The 12,156-nt window shown below is 36.1% G+C and overlaps 1 protein-coding gene across 4 annotated transcripts in view; it reads left to right on the top strand.

Annotated features, from left to right (window-relative positions):
- AP3S1 (adaptor related protein complex 3 subunit sigma 1) overlaps positions 1–12,156 on the top strand; it is a 77,311-nt gene that overhangs the window by 14,976 nt on the left and 50,179 nt on the right. For all 4 annotated transcript variants that reach the window (XM_017888991.1, XM_017888990.1, XM_017888993.1 and 1 more), the window contains exons 2-3: positions 8,736–8,827; positions 11,998–12,109. In XM_017888991.1, coding sequence (XP_017744480.1) covers positions 8,736–8,827; positions 11,998–12,109 — 204 coding nt within the window. The remainder of the gene's footprint in view (positions 1–8,735; positions 8,828–11,997; positions 12,110–12,156) is intronic.

The following is a 12,156-nucleotide window of genomic DNA, read 5'->3' as shown; positions in this document are numbered from 1 at the left end:
CAGGCTGGAGTGCACTGATGCCCAGGCTGACGAGCAGTGGTGTGATCATTAGGTCACTGCAGCCTCAACCTTTTCAAGGGCTTCAAGGGATCCTTTTGGCTCGGCCTCCTTGGTAGCCAGGACTACAGGTGCCCACCACCGTGCTCAACTAAGTTTTTGAAACATTTTGTTTTGTTTTGTTTAGTTGGAGTCTCACTTTGTAGCCTAGGGTGGTATGAAATTCTTGGCTTCAAGTGATCCTTGGCCTTGGCCTGCCAAGTGCTGGGATTACAAACGTGAGCCACCGCACCCAGCAACGTATCTGTCATCTCACCAACTTGTTATTTCTTTGTGGGGAGAATGTTAAAAATACATTCTTTTGGAAGTTTTAAAATATACATTATTATTAACTGCAGTCACCATGCAGTTCAGTAGATCACAAAAACTTATTCCTGCAGTCTAACTGAAACTTTGTACCATTTGATCAACATTTTTGCTTTCCCCATTCCTCCTTTTATTCCCACCACCAGTCTCTGGCAACCACCCTACTGATTCTCTTCATTGAGTATTGCCAGCATCCTAAGAAAATTCCAGGTGGCAGCAGTTGAAGTTCCTATGAGAAATTCTTTCACTGTCAATATAATGAAACATAGTTAAAGGTTAGCGCAGTTGACCTCTTCCTTGATAAGCAGTAATATAATGCAGAAAGATAACATTCCTTAAAATAAAACTTCCTATAAGATTTTATTGTCCTTAGAATTCTAGAACTGCCTTTTCAGATAAGGCCCAGAGGTAGTACTTAAAAATAAGTCAGTGTTAATGCATGCTTATTATGTGCCAGATATCATTCTATGAGTATGTACATATATGTATAAAGTAAGTGTATGAACTCAGTTCTCACAACACCACCATGAGGTAGATACTCTTGGTTTCTCTATGCTACAAATGAGGAAAACTCAGGCACAGAGAGGATAAGTAACTTACCCAAAGTTACACAGTTAACAAAGAGTACATCCAGGAATAAACCCATATATCTGGTTGCAGATTATTTACTCTCCTCTTTCCCTTCTTTTAGTTTGTTTCTTCAAGTAATACATACATATTGGTTAAAGAATCTAATAGTTTCATAAGGTTTATTATGAAAAATAACATTCCTTCATTTCTCCCTTTCCACAAGTAACTACTTTTAGCTGCTTTCAGTGTTTATGTACATGTGTCTAAATAATGTACTTGTTTTACTGCCTGACTTATTATTTGTAGACGTGATTTATTCTGTTATTAAAATTGATTATTTGGTTGTTCTCTCCTCCACAACTAATTCCCAGTCCCCTCATAGTTATTTCATAATTTTCGTTAGATCAGTGTTTTGATGTTTACATTAATTTATTATGTAAACACTTTCTTCAGCCAAGCCATGTTGTAAACTGTACTGTTTTTTCTTTACTGACATTTTATTTTCCTTAAAGGTTGTAATTGTCTTTTCTTTTGATGTAGTGTTTAATGCGCTTATCACTAATTTACATCTTTGCCAGTTGTCTAAATCTTATGCATCTTTTCTCTGTTTTATGTTCTTAAATTTTAAGTCTCTTCTGGAGCCTTTTGACTAGGACCAATCCCGACCGGTTGTAAGGCAGTCATGCAGGGATCTTTATTATTTTAGGGGATTCGTTTTGCTTGTTTCCTGTGTTTCCTCCTATTGCTTCATTTCTTTGTTTATTATCCTGCCATGGAGGAGCCAGTAATACCCTCCAGTAATTTCTTGAGAAAAGATCATGGGAAGTAGATTTTTTGTGACCTGGCATGCATGCCCCAAAATTCTTGTGACTCCACATTGACTGCATATAAAATTTTAGGTTTGAATTTTTTCTCAGAACTTTGATATATGCTCCATTACCTTTTAGTTTCCAGTGTTGCTATCTAAAAGTCTGAAGCATTCTGATTACTTTTCTTTCATGTGTGATCATCTATACCTTCCAAAAAGTTGTAGATTCCTGTTTTGGGGACAGAGTTTCCACAGTTTCACAGACCCTTGCCATGGGTCTGTTTTCATTTGTTGTGCTGGGTACTTGATGGGTCCTTTGATTGTAGAAACTTTTGTCCTCTGCTGGAAACATTTCTTCATTTCCTGTTCTCAAGTCTCCTTTTTTCAGTTTTTCTGAATTTCTCTGGACTCTTCTACATTTCTTATTCTTTCTCTTTCGTTTGCTATCTTTGTGCCCTTTGGCTCTATTTTCTCAACTTTATTTTCCAGTTTTCTACTGAATTTTTAAAATTTCTCCTTATATTTTGAATTCCCATGAGCTTCTTTATTTCTGAATTTCACTCTTTTATTGTATACTGTTACTTTATAGTTGTATTATCTTTTCTTACCTCTCATATTAATGATACATATTTTTAAATTTTCTTCTCTTTACTTGGTTTGTTTCCTCTGAGTTGCTTTTTCCCCTATTTTATGTTTAACTTCTTAAAAAAATTTTTTTTAATTTTTATTTTTTATTATAGTTTAAGTTCTGGGATACATGTGCAGAATGGGAAGGTTTGTTACATAGGTATACACGTGCCATGGTGGTTTGCTGCACCTATATTAGAGTTGTCTTCAACTGTCCAGTAATCCTTGATTGACTGCTCCTTTCTAAGGATAGAGTACTGAAAGCGGATTGGAAGCTCTCAATCCATGATTAGAGGTTGCCTATGCAATCTTTACTTGAGGTAATCAAGCTAGGCAATTTAAGTAGTGTAGGAATTGGAATTGTTGTAACTACAACTCCCCAAATCTTCGTGACTTAACATAAAAGTTTGTTTCTCACTTACATAAAGTCCAGCATTGGTGTTCTTGGTCAACTGGAACCTTTCATGTGGGCCTTTTTTTTTTTTAATCATTCTTGAGAAGGGGACAAAGGAACTTCTACATCTAGTTAGCATGGAAGATTTTGCAGGAATTTTCATGAGTGAGGCTTGGATAGTATACGTTTAACAACCTGATCATCTGGGAGGAAAAAAGCTCTGATTTATAGCATTTGCTGATCTTTGTGGTATAAATACTTCACCGTGACCAATTTCAAGCTACCAACATGATGTCACCAAATGCAGAAGAAAGAGATACACCCAATAGGCTTTCATGCCAGTTCTGGCATACCACAGACTACCAGCCACATTCTGCTGGCCAGAACTGTGTTGTATGGCTCCACCTAAATTCAGGGGAGGGTGAAATTGTGTGCCCTGAAAATAAGGGAACTAGATTTTAGTGAGCAGCTAACAGTTTTCTGTCATAGTTGGTATCTCCATTATCATTAACTTTAGATCTAGTTTGAGTTCCTACAGAGTTATGTTCCAATCTCCTGCCTAGATGGTGAAGAAGGCCTAGCGCTAGGTATTCTGAGAACTCTGATTAGACAGGATCTGTTGGTATCTGTACATTTACATAATCCCCATGTTTTCAGTATGGTCCCTGAATTTATTTTATGTTACTGTAACAAATTACCACAGACTTGTGGCTTAAAACAACACAAACTTATCGTTGTATGGTTCTTTGGGTTAGAAGTCAGATGTGGGTTTTACTGGACTAAAATCAAGGTATTGGTATAGCTGCATCCCTTTCTGAAGGCTCTAGGGGCCAATCTATGTTCTTGTCTTTTCCAGCTCCTAGAGGCCACCCTCATTCCTTGCTTATGGCTTCCATTCTCCATGTTCATAGCCAGCTGCATAGCATATCTCTGATTCTTTTTCTGTAGTCACATCTCCCTCTGACCACAGCCTAGGAAAGATTCTCAGATTTTAAAGTACCATGCCATGCAATTAGCCCCACCTATATAATCTGGAATAATATCTTCATCTCAGAGTCCTTAATCCCATCTGCAAAGGCATTTGTCATGTTAACCACATATTTACAGGTTCCGGGGATTAGGATGTTGTCATTTTTTGGTGGGCCATTTTTCTGCCTACCACAATACCACTTGCTCTCCGAAGGCCCTCCCTTTGATCTATTCCTAGTAATAAGATTAAGAACGTTTCTTGGGGATGGTAGTGGGAATTTAGTGATCCTCTGCTTTTTAAACAAACTTTTAGTCCTTATTTTACACTACTCTCTTCATCCTCACTTCCAGACATATGTAAAAGCACCAATTCATGAGTTTTTGCCTATTTTGTGACACAAATTGAGTTAGTTTTATGATTTCCCTCTCACCATTTAGGATTAAATTTTCTGAGAATACTTTAACACTTATTTAAACACTTTCAAGATTTTGTTGTTCTTGTCTTCCTTTCCCATTCTCCTCATCCTTGTGTGTTTATGCCTTTGCTAAAAAAACCCTTTAATATTGTTTTAGCTGGGGTTTGGGCAGGCAACAAATGCAGATGTGTGTTTAATTTACCGTCTTAATTAGAACACAGCTTGCATTTTTAACTTCTATACCATACTGCCTTAACTTTATTGCCTCTTTTTTTGTGTGTAAGGTAACCCAGATTTTGGGTAATATAAATGGATGTGGATCTTGTCTTCTAGATTACAAATTTATTTATTCAGTACGCTTTTATTGGCTACTCTACATCAGCCACTTTGCTGAGCATTTCAAATACAAAGCTCAGGTTCTGGTGTTAGAATTCAGACTACCACAAAGGAAATTTGAGCACATTGTTATAAGTGTATGATAAGAATAGAAACAATACCAAGGAAGCATGGAGAAAGAAGGGACTACTTTTAATTAAGAGCCAGGAAAGACTTCATTGAAGTCGTAATGTTCTAGCTGTGTCTTAGAAAGGGTGTTGCTGGAGAATGGAGTGAGGAAGTTGTTCCCAGACAGAAGTGGGAAAATGTGAAGAAGGTGAATGGTAAGAAGTTCAGTGTGGCTGGAGCAGATTATATAGGGGAGAAGAAAGAGATGATGAAACTTAGGGATTAGTCTGGCTTAGATATTGGAGAACGTCTTATGGCATGGTAGGGAGCTTTTATTTAGGTCACATAAAAGCTAGAGATCTTTAAGAAAGGAAGTAACATGGCTTACACATCTTTGGTTAAATTTATTTCTAAGTTTTTAAAAAAATTTTTTGTTGTTTGGGATGATATTGTGAATGGATTTTTAAAAATTATTATTTAAAAAAATTTTTTTCGAGGCAGGGTCTTGCTCTGTCATCCAGACTAGATTGTAGTGAGATGATCTTGGCTCACTGTAACCTCCACCTCCCAGGCTCAAGCAATACTCCTACCTCAGCCTCCCAAGTAGCTGGGACTACAGACATGCACGAGCATGCCTGGGTAATATGCTGTAGAGACAGGGTTTTGCCATGTTGCCCAGGCTGGTCTCAAACTCCTAGACTCAAGAGATCATCCCATCTTAGCCTCCCAAAGTGTTGGGATTGCAGACGTGAGTCACTGAACCAGGCCAAAATTTTCTTTTCTTTTTTTGAGATGGGGTCTTGCTGTGTTGCCCAGGCTGATCTTGAACTTCTGGGCTCAAGTGATGATCCCCCCTCGGCCTCCCAGAGTGCTGAGATTATAGGTGTGAACCACTGTGCACAACTGAGAATCATTCATATTTAAGGGCGTGGTTTGGTTCTTTCTTTAACTTACTTTTTATAGGATTCCATTGTACAATTCCATTCCGTAGTTTATCCTTCTGTGACTGGTGGACATTTGGGTCCTTTTCATCTTTTCTAATTACAAACAGTGCTTTTATGAACATTCTTCTGTTTGTCTCCTGGTACAGAGGTTAAGAGATTTTTTTATGTACGGTTGACCCTTGCAAGGCTCCACTTACACACAGCTTTTTTTCAGTAAGTATATTGGGAAATTTTTTGGAGATTTTTGACAAATTGAAAAAACTTACAAATTGTATAGCCTAGAAATATATATATATATAAAAAAATTAAGTTTGGAGGTATGTCATCAATGCATAAAACAGTAGATACTAGCTTATTTTATCATTTACTACCATAAAATATATACAAATCCATCATAAAAAGTTAAAATGTATCAAAATTTATGCAAACACGTAGAGACTGGACATGGTGCTACTCTCGGTAAGTGGTGCTACTCTCAGTGGAGAGAACTGTAAACAAATGTAAAGATGCAGTATTAAATTATAACTGTATAAAATTAACTGTACCTTATACTGTATTACTGTAGTAATTCCAATATTCTGTTGCTATTGTGGTAAATTCAGGTGTTTTGAGAATCTGCTTAAAATGCTGTGTGATGCTAATCATCTCCTGGTGAGCAGTTTGTATCTTTAGTAAATTGCACATCACAGTAAAAAGTGCTTTCTCCCAATTCCTGTGTAATTTATTGTCATGTTTGTTGTAATATCATAAACCTTGAAGTGCTACTAGTGATGTTGGAAGTGCTCCCAAGCAGCAGAGAAATGTCATGACACTACAAGAAAAAGTTAAATTGCTTGAGGTGTACCTTAGATAAAAGTCTGTGGCTGTGGTTGCCCACTATTTCAAGATAAATGAATCCAGCAAAAGGACTATCATAAAGAAAATAAAATTCATGGCCAGGCACAGTGGCTCATGCTTGTAATCCCAGCACTTTGGGAGGCCAAGGCAGGCGGATGACTTGAGGTCAGGAGTTTGAGACCAGCCTGGCTAACATGGCAAAACAGCGTTTCTACTACAAATACAAAAATTATGGCTGGACACGGTAGCTCACACCTGTAATCCTCGCCCTTTGGGAGACTGAGGTGGGTGGATCACCTGAGGTCAAGTTCAAGACCAGCTTGGCCAACATGGTGAAACCTCGTCTCTACTAAAAATACAGAAATTAGCTGGGCATGGTGGTGGGTGCCTGTAATCCCAGCTACTTTGGAGGCTGAGGCAGGAGAATCTCTTGAACCCAGGAGGCGGAGGTTGCGGTGAGTGAGATCATGCCATTACACTCCAGCCTGGGTAACAGAGCAAAAACTCTGTCTTGATAAAATAAAATAGAAATAAAATACAAAATTAGCTGGGCATGGTGGCGGGCACCTGTAATCCCAGCTACTCTGGAGGCTGAGACAGGAGAATTGCTTGAACCCTGGAGGTGGGTTGCAGTGAACCGAGATTGCACCAGTGCACTCCATCCAACCTGGGCAACAGAGGGAGACTCTATTTAAAAAAAAAAAAAAAGAAGAAAGAAAAGAATATTCATGAATCTGTAGCTATAGCTATGCCAATGTGTGAGAAAACTTTGCACCTTTTGCAAAATCCCTTTTTATCTCGTATTGAAAATCCAGCTCTTATGTGGGCACGGGAATGCTGTAAGAAAGGCATACCTGTAGAATATGATTTGAGAAAAAGTGAAGTCATTATATGATAACATAAAGCATAAGGAAGGTAAAGGATCTAAAGCTGGAGAATTTAATGCCAGCAAAGGATGGTTTGTTGCTTATAGAAAGAGGTTTGACTTTTAAAATGTCACGATGACCGATTTTAAGAGAAAAGGTATAGCTGAGTTACATTTTTGGGGAATCAAAACTTATACATAGATTTCCAAATGCATGGGGGATTGGCATCCCTAACCGCCACATTGTTCAAGGGTCAACTATCTGTGTAATTGCCAATGCTCAATTGTTTTTGATCTTCAAAACTGGTTTCATATGGTTTAGAATAGTATCTAAACTAAAACTAAATAGAATAGGCAAGAAAGTGCTGGTTATGTTTACCCTGCCACTGGTGAGATGAGAGTTTCTTTGGCTCTACATCTTTGTCAACATTTTATACTATCATATTCTTATACTTTTGCCGATATGGTACATGTGGAGCTATCTCGTTGTTTTAATTTGTATTTCACTTAATTACTGCTGAGGTTTAGTATCTTTTTATTTCTTTGTGGACCATTCACATCCTTTCCTGTGAAATTGGTGTTCATGATCTTGTTCAGTTTTCTATTGCAGTGTTTAGGAAGCTGACTCTTGTTTTGTTTTGTTTTGTTTGAGATGGATTCTCACTCTGTCACCAGGCTGGAGTGCAGTGGCACGATCTCAGCTCACTGTAATCTCTGCCTCCTGGGTTCAAGCGATTCTCCTGCTCAGCCTCCCAAGTAGCTGGGATTACAGGCACACGCCACCACACCCAGCTATTTTTGTATTTTCAGTAGAGATGGGGTTTCACCATGTTGGCCAGGATGGTCTCAATCTCCTGACCTTGTGATCCGCCCGCCTCGGCCTCTCAAAGTGCTGGGATTACAGGCATGAGCCACTGTGCCTGGTCAGGACGCTGACTCTTGCTGGAATATGAATTGCTTAGTCCAGCTTAATAGATATTTATTGAGCCAATCCTTGGCTTTAGATCAGCTTATATAAAGATGAGTAAGATGGATGGACTCTTACCTCAGTCTGTATTTAGTAAAGGTTAAACTTAATTGGAAGCTCCATAGTTCTATTTCTTTTCTCCATTCAAATATAGATTAGCTATGCTATTTATAACTTTACCTTTCTGATTCAGTTTACTCATTCGTAAGATAATCAGCTTTGACTAACATCTAGTTTCCCTTTTACCAGTGTATGTAATTCATCTAATATTTTTTCTTGTTGGTTTTTGAAACTTAGAAATATGTTACTTTTATTATAGTGGTAAATATAAATACTTGGTTTTTTCTTTTCTTTTTCATCAAGAAATGTTGGGTTTTGCTTCTGTAAGGTGTAATTTAAGTCACTTCTCCAAGGACCCCTCTCTTAGATGGATTTCCCAGATAGATATTACTACCTTTGATTTTAAAAATTCTTAAAATGCTATTAAACCCATACCCTCCATCCTAATATATATGAATTATTCTTCCTCAGAGTGAAGATACACAACAGCAAATCATCAGGGAGACTTTCCATTTGGTATCTAAAAGAGATGAAAATGTTTGTAATTTCCTAGAAGGAGGATTGTAAGTAAAGCATTTCATAGACATTTCTAAGTTTTGACGATATGATTAAAATATATACTGTTTAATCAGTGTATGGTAACAGTTTTCTAATTTTGATTAATTGGATTAGGTGAATTAATTGCCACCTATGTTAGCTATAAATCTAACTTAAAGAATTATTTTTTAAAGATATGAAATCTTTTTTTCCTCTTAAAATTTTGAAAGGGAATTTTATATAAAGGTAATATATTAATGGTAAAATGCCAACATTACAGGGAAGTATAAAATGTAAAATAAGAACCTCTCAACCTTAGTCCTTCTACCCAATTTCTTGTGTATCCTTCTAGAAAATTGTTTGTATAGACTAACATATAAAGTATGTTATATGTGTTGACTAACATACAACCTTAAAATTTTTATTTGTGAGATCACACTTGTATGCTCATTTGCATGTTGCTGGTTCTCAGTATGTTCAAAAGCTTTGCATATAAACACATCTAGGACAAGCTTATTCTTTTTAATGACTACAGAGTATTCCTTTGTGTGAATGTGCATAAAAATTAGATTACATTTTTTATTTTACTATTACAAGACTGAAGTCTGTTTTTCAAATATACCTAAATCAGCTAATTGATTTTTCTATTTTAAAATGAATAAGAATATTGACAGATATTACAAATAAATACTTTTAAACTAATAGCTTCCATGAAAACAGTTTGTTCTCAAACATGAATCAGTCAGAGAAACCTAGAATTTTTTGTTATTTTTATGTGTATGATGGATGAGAAATACTCTGGATAACAGGGAATCCATGGTCATAAGTTACTTTTTATCATGTGGAACACTTAACTTGGGTTTCCTGAAAGGTTATATCATGCTGTCCTTAAATGTCCAATACATACTTAAAAATTTTGCTGTTAACTCAGGGCTTCTAATTTAATAATTGAGACAAGTGTACCTGCCTCTGTTTTTGAATTTTACTTGTATTTATTCAACTTTAGTTGTCTTTGACATTACTGTCACTTCCTCTCATCCTAGCCTCTTGATTTCTTATCTCCCAGGAAATTATCACCCAGCACAGTGTACTGCATTTAGAAGTAAGAACCTGATTAATCTAACTAGGGTGCTATTTGAAATAGAAATTGTGGCTTGAAATTGTGATTGTTCTTTTTTAACCTTACAAAAAATAGAAAGCAAATATTGCAGCAGAGATGAGGCTACACATCTAGTTTAATCCTAGTTTTGTTACTAACAGGCTGATTTTCTTGGACAGGTCACTTAAATTCTTGGGCCTCAGTTTTCTCCTCTATAAAATGAGTTATTTTAACTAACAGGATTTCTCAGTCCTGGGGTTGTATATGATGTATTGCATTCTGTACAGGAATTTTTATCAGTATTATACTATAGCTTAAAGATAAAATTATATTTTTAAAGGCAAAATATATACTTGCCACGTTAATATTTTTGCTTGCTTTTAATAGCATTAATGGCCTCTTTGAAACTTATATTCTTCAGAATTTTGCTCTCCTTTTAAAGTAAAGCAAAAGTTTTAAGATAATCACTAAATTGCTGATTCAGAATGAAGTGAAGCCTCCTATTTGTGTTCTTTTTACCTCTTTCAGGGAACAATTGCAGTCACAGTCTATAAATACACTCTCAGACTCTTTAAATTGCATGTAGATATTTTTAAATTAAATATCTTCTCTAGAGGAGTATCTAGGATAGTAGGAAATTTTTATTCTTGTCAAAGATCATTTCTCCTTTTGCTATTAGAGGACATAGAAGTAGTATATACCTTGAGAAATTGTTTCTACAGAACTTATAAGTTTAGTATTATTTTTACTGTATAAAAAATAGATGCTGGCCGAGCATGGTGGCTCACACCTGTAATCCTAGCATTATGGGAGGCCTAGGCATGCAGATCTCCTGAGCTCAGGAGTTCGAGACCAGCCTGGGCAACATGGTGAAACCCCATCTCTACTAAAAGTACAAAAATCAGCCAGGTGTGGTGGTGCGTGCTTGTAATCCCAGCTACTTCGGTGGCTTGAAGCCAGGAGGCAGAGGCTGCAGTGAGCTGAGATAGCGCCACTGCACTCCAGCCTGGGTGACAGAGTGAAACTCTGTCTCAAAAAGAAAGAGAGAGAGAGAAAGAAATGCCATTTTCCTATATTCTGCTGGGATAGATGTTAGTTTACTTTTGGTTACATATAACCTTGATTGTAAATTATGTTAAGTGTTTAGGGGTCTTTTAAGAAGGTGAATTCATTATTGCAAACTTAACTATGAAATAGCTAAACTATATTTAGAAAATTATAAGATGTTTGGAATGATTCCTAAATTATTATTTTTAAAATACTAAAATTCCAGTCATTATAAATAAACATATTTCATTAAAGAATTTAGTATCCTAGCTTAGTTTTCTTGCATTTATATTTCAAAACAATGTAATTCTGGAAGAGATCTTGATGGTGAATCTATCCAAAACTTAAGAAGTGTCATTCTTCTTTTTTTTCTAGTTGATAATCAGTCTTAAGCTGTGTAACTTACTGTGACGTATGGAGTTAAATCTAGTAAGCACTTACAAATGCCCCATGATCTAATTTCTGCCTATTTCTCTGACTTTATCATTTATTAATCTTTTCTTATCTACTGGCTTTTTTTGTCTTCCCTGAATATACATACTTTGTTCTAGATGAAATGGCCATTTATTACTTACTACCTTAGCTTGAAATGCTCTTCTCTAAATTTTTTCCAAGCCAACTCCTTATCATTAGATCTCAGCTTAAATGTCACTCTTGCTCAATATTCAGCCTGAAATAGGGAACCCATCAATATATCATCATTGTATTTTGATTCTCAGTGTAACACTTGCCACTATCTGATGATGTTCTGATGTGTTTGTTTATTGCTCCTTCCCCACTACCAGTGCCTGGCACACAGTAGTTACTCAGAGAATGGTTTAATGAATGAATGAACTGAAATTAAGCACTGGCTTCTTTTACTTGATATTGCTGAAGAAAACAGCCATCTTAATTTACCTAGTCTCTGAATAAGTTCACTTAAATGCTTTGCCATTGAATGTCACCTTTCGTTTGACAAGTGGTTTTTAAACAAATTGTCAGTTTGTTTGAGCTAATGAAAATGTTTTGCATTTTCTTTCCAATAACATTACAATTTTTTTTGTCATTTAGATTAATTGGAGGATCTGACAACAAACTGATTTATAGACATTACGCAACGTTATATTTTGTCTTCTGTGTGGATTCCTCAGAAAGTGAACTTGGCATTTTAGATCTAATTCAAGTAAGTTAACACTTGCTTCTTACTATCTTTTTTTTTTTTTTTTTTTT

Source organism: Rhinopithecus bieti, unplaced genomic scaffold (assembly GCF_001698545.2).
Source record: "Rhinopithecus bieti isolate Rb0 unplaced genomic scaffold, ASM169854v2 scaffold_18504, whole genome shotgun sequence".
Taxonomy (NCBI): domain Eukaryota; kingdom Metazoa; phylum Chordata; class Mammalia; order Primates; family Cercopithecidae; genus Rhinopithecus; species Rhinopithecus bieti.
This window is presented reverse-complemented; position numbering and strand designations above follow the sequence as displayed.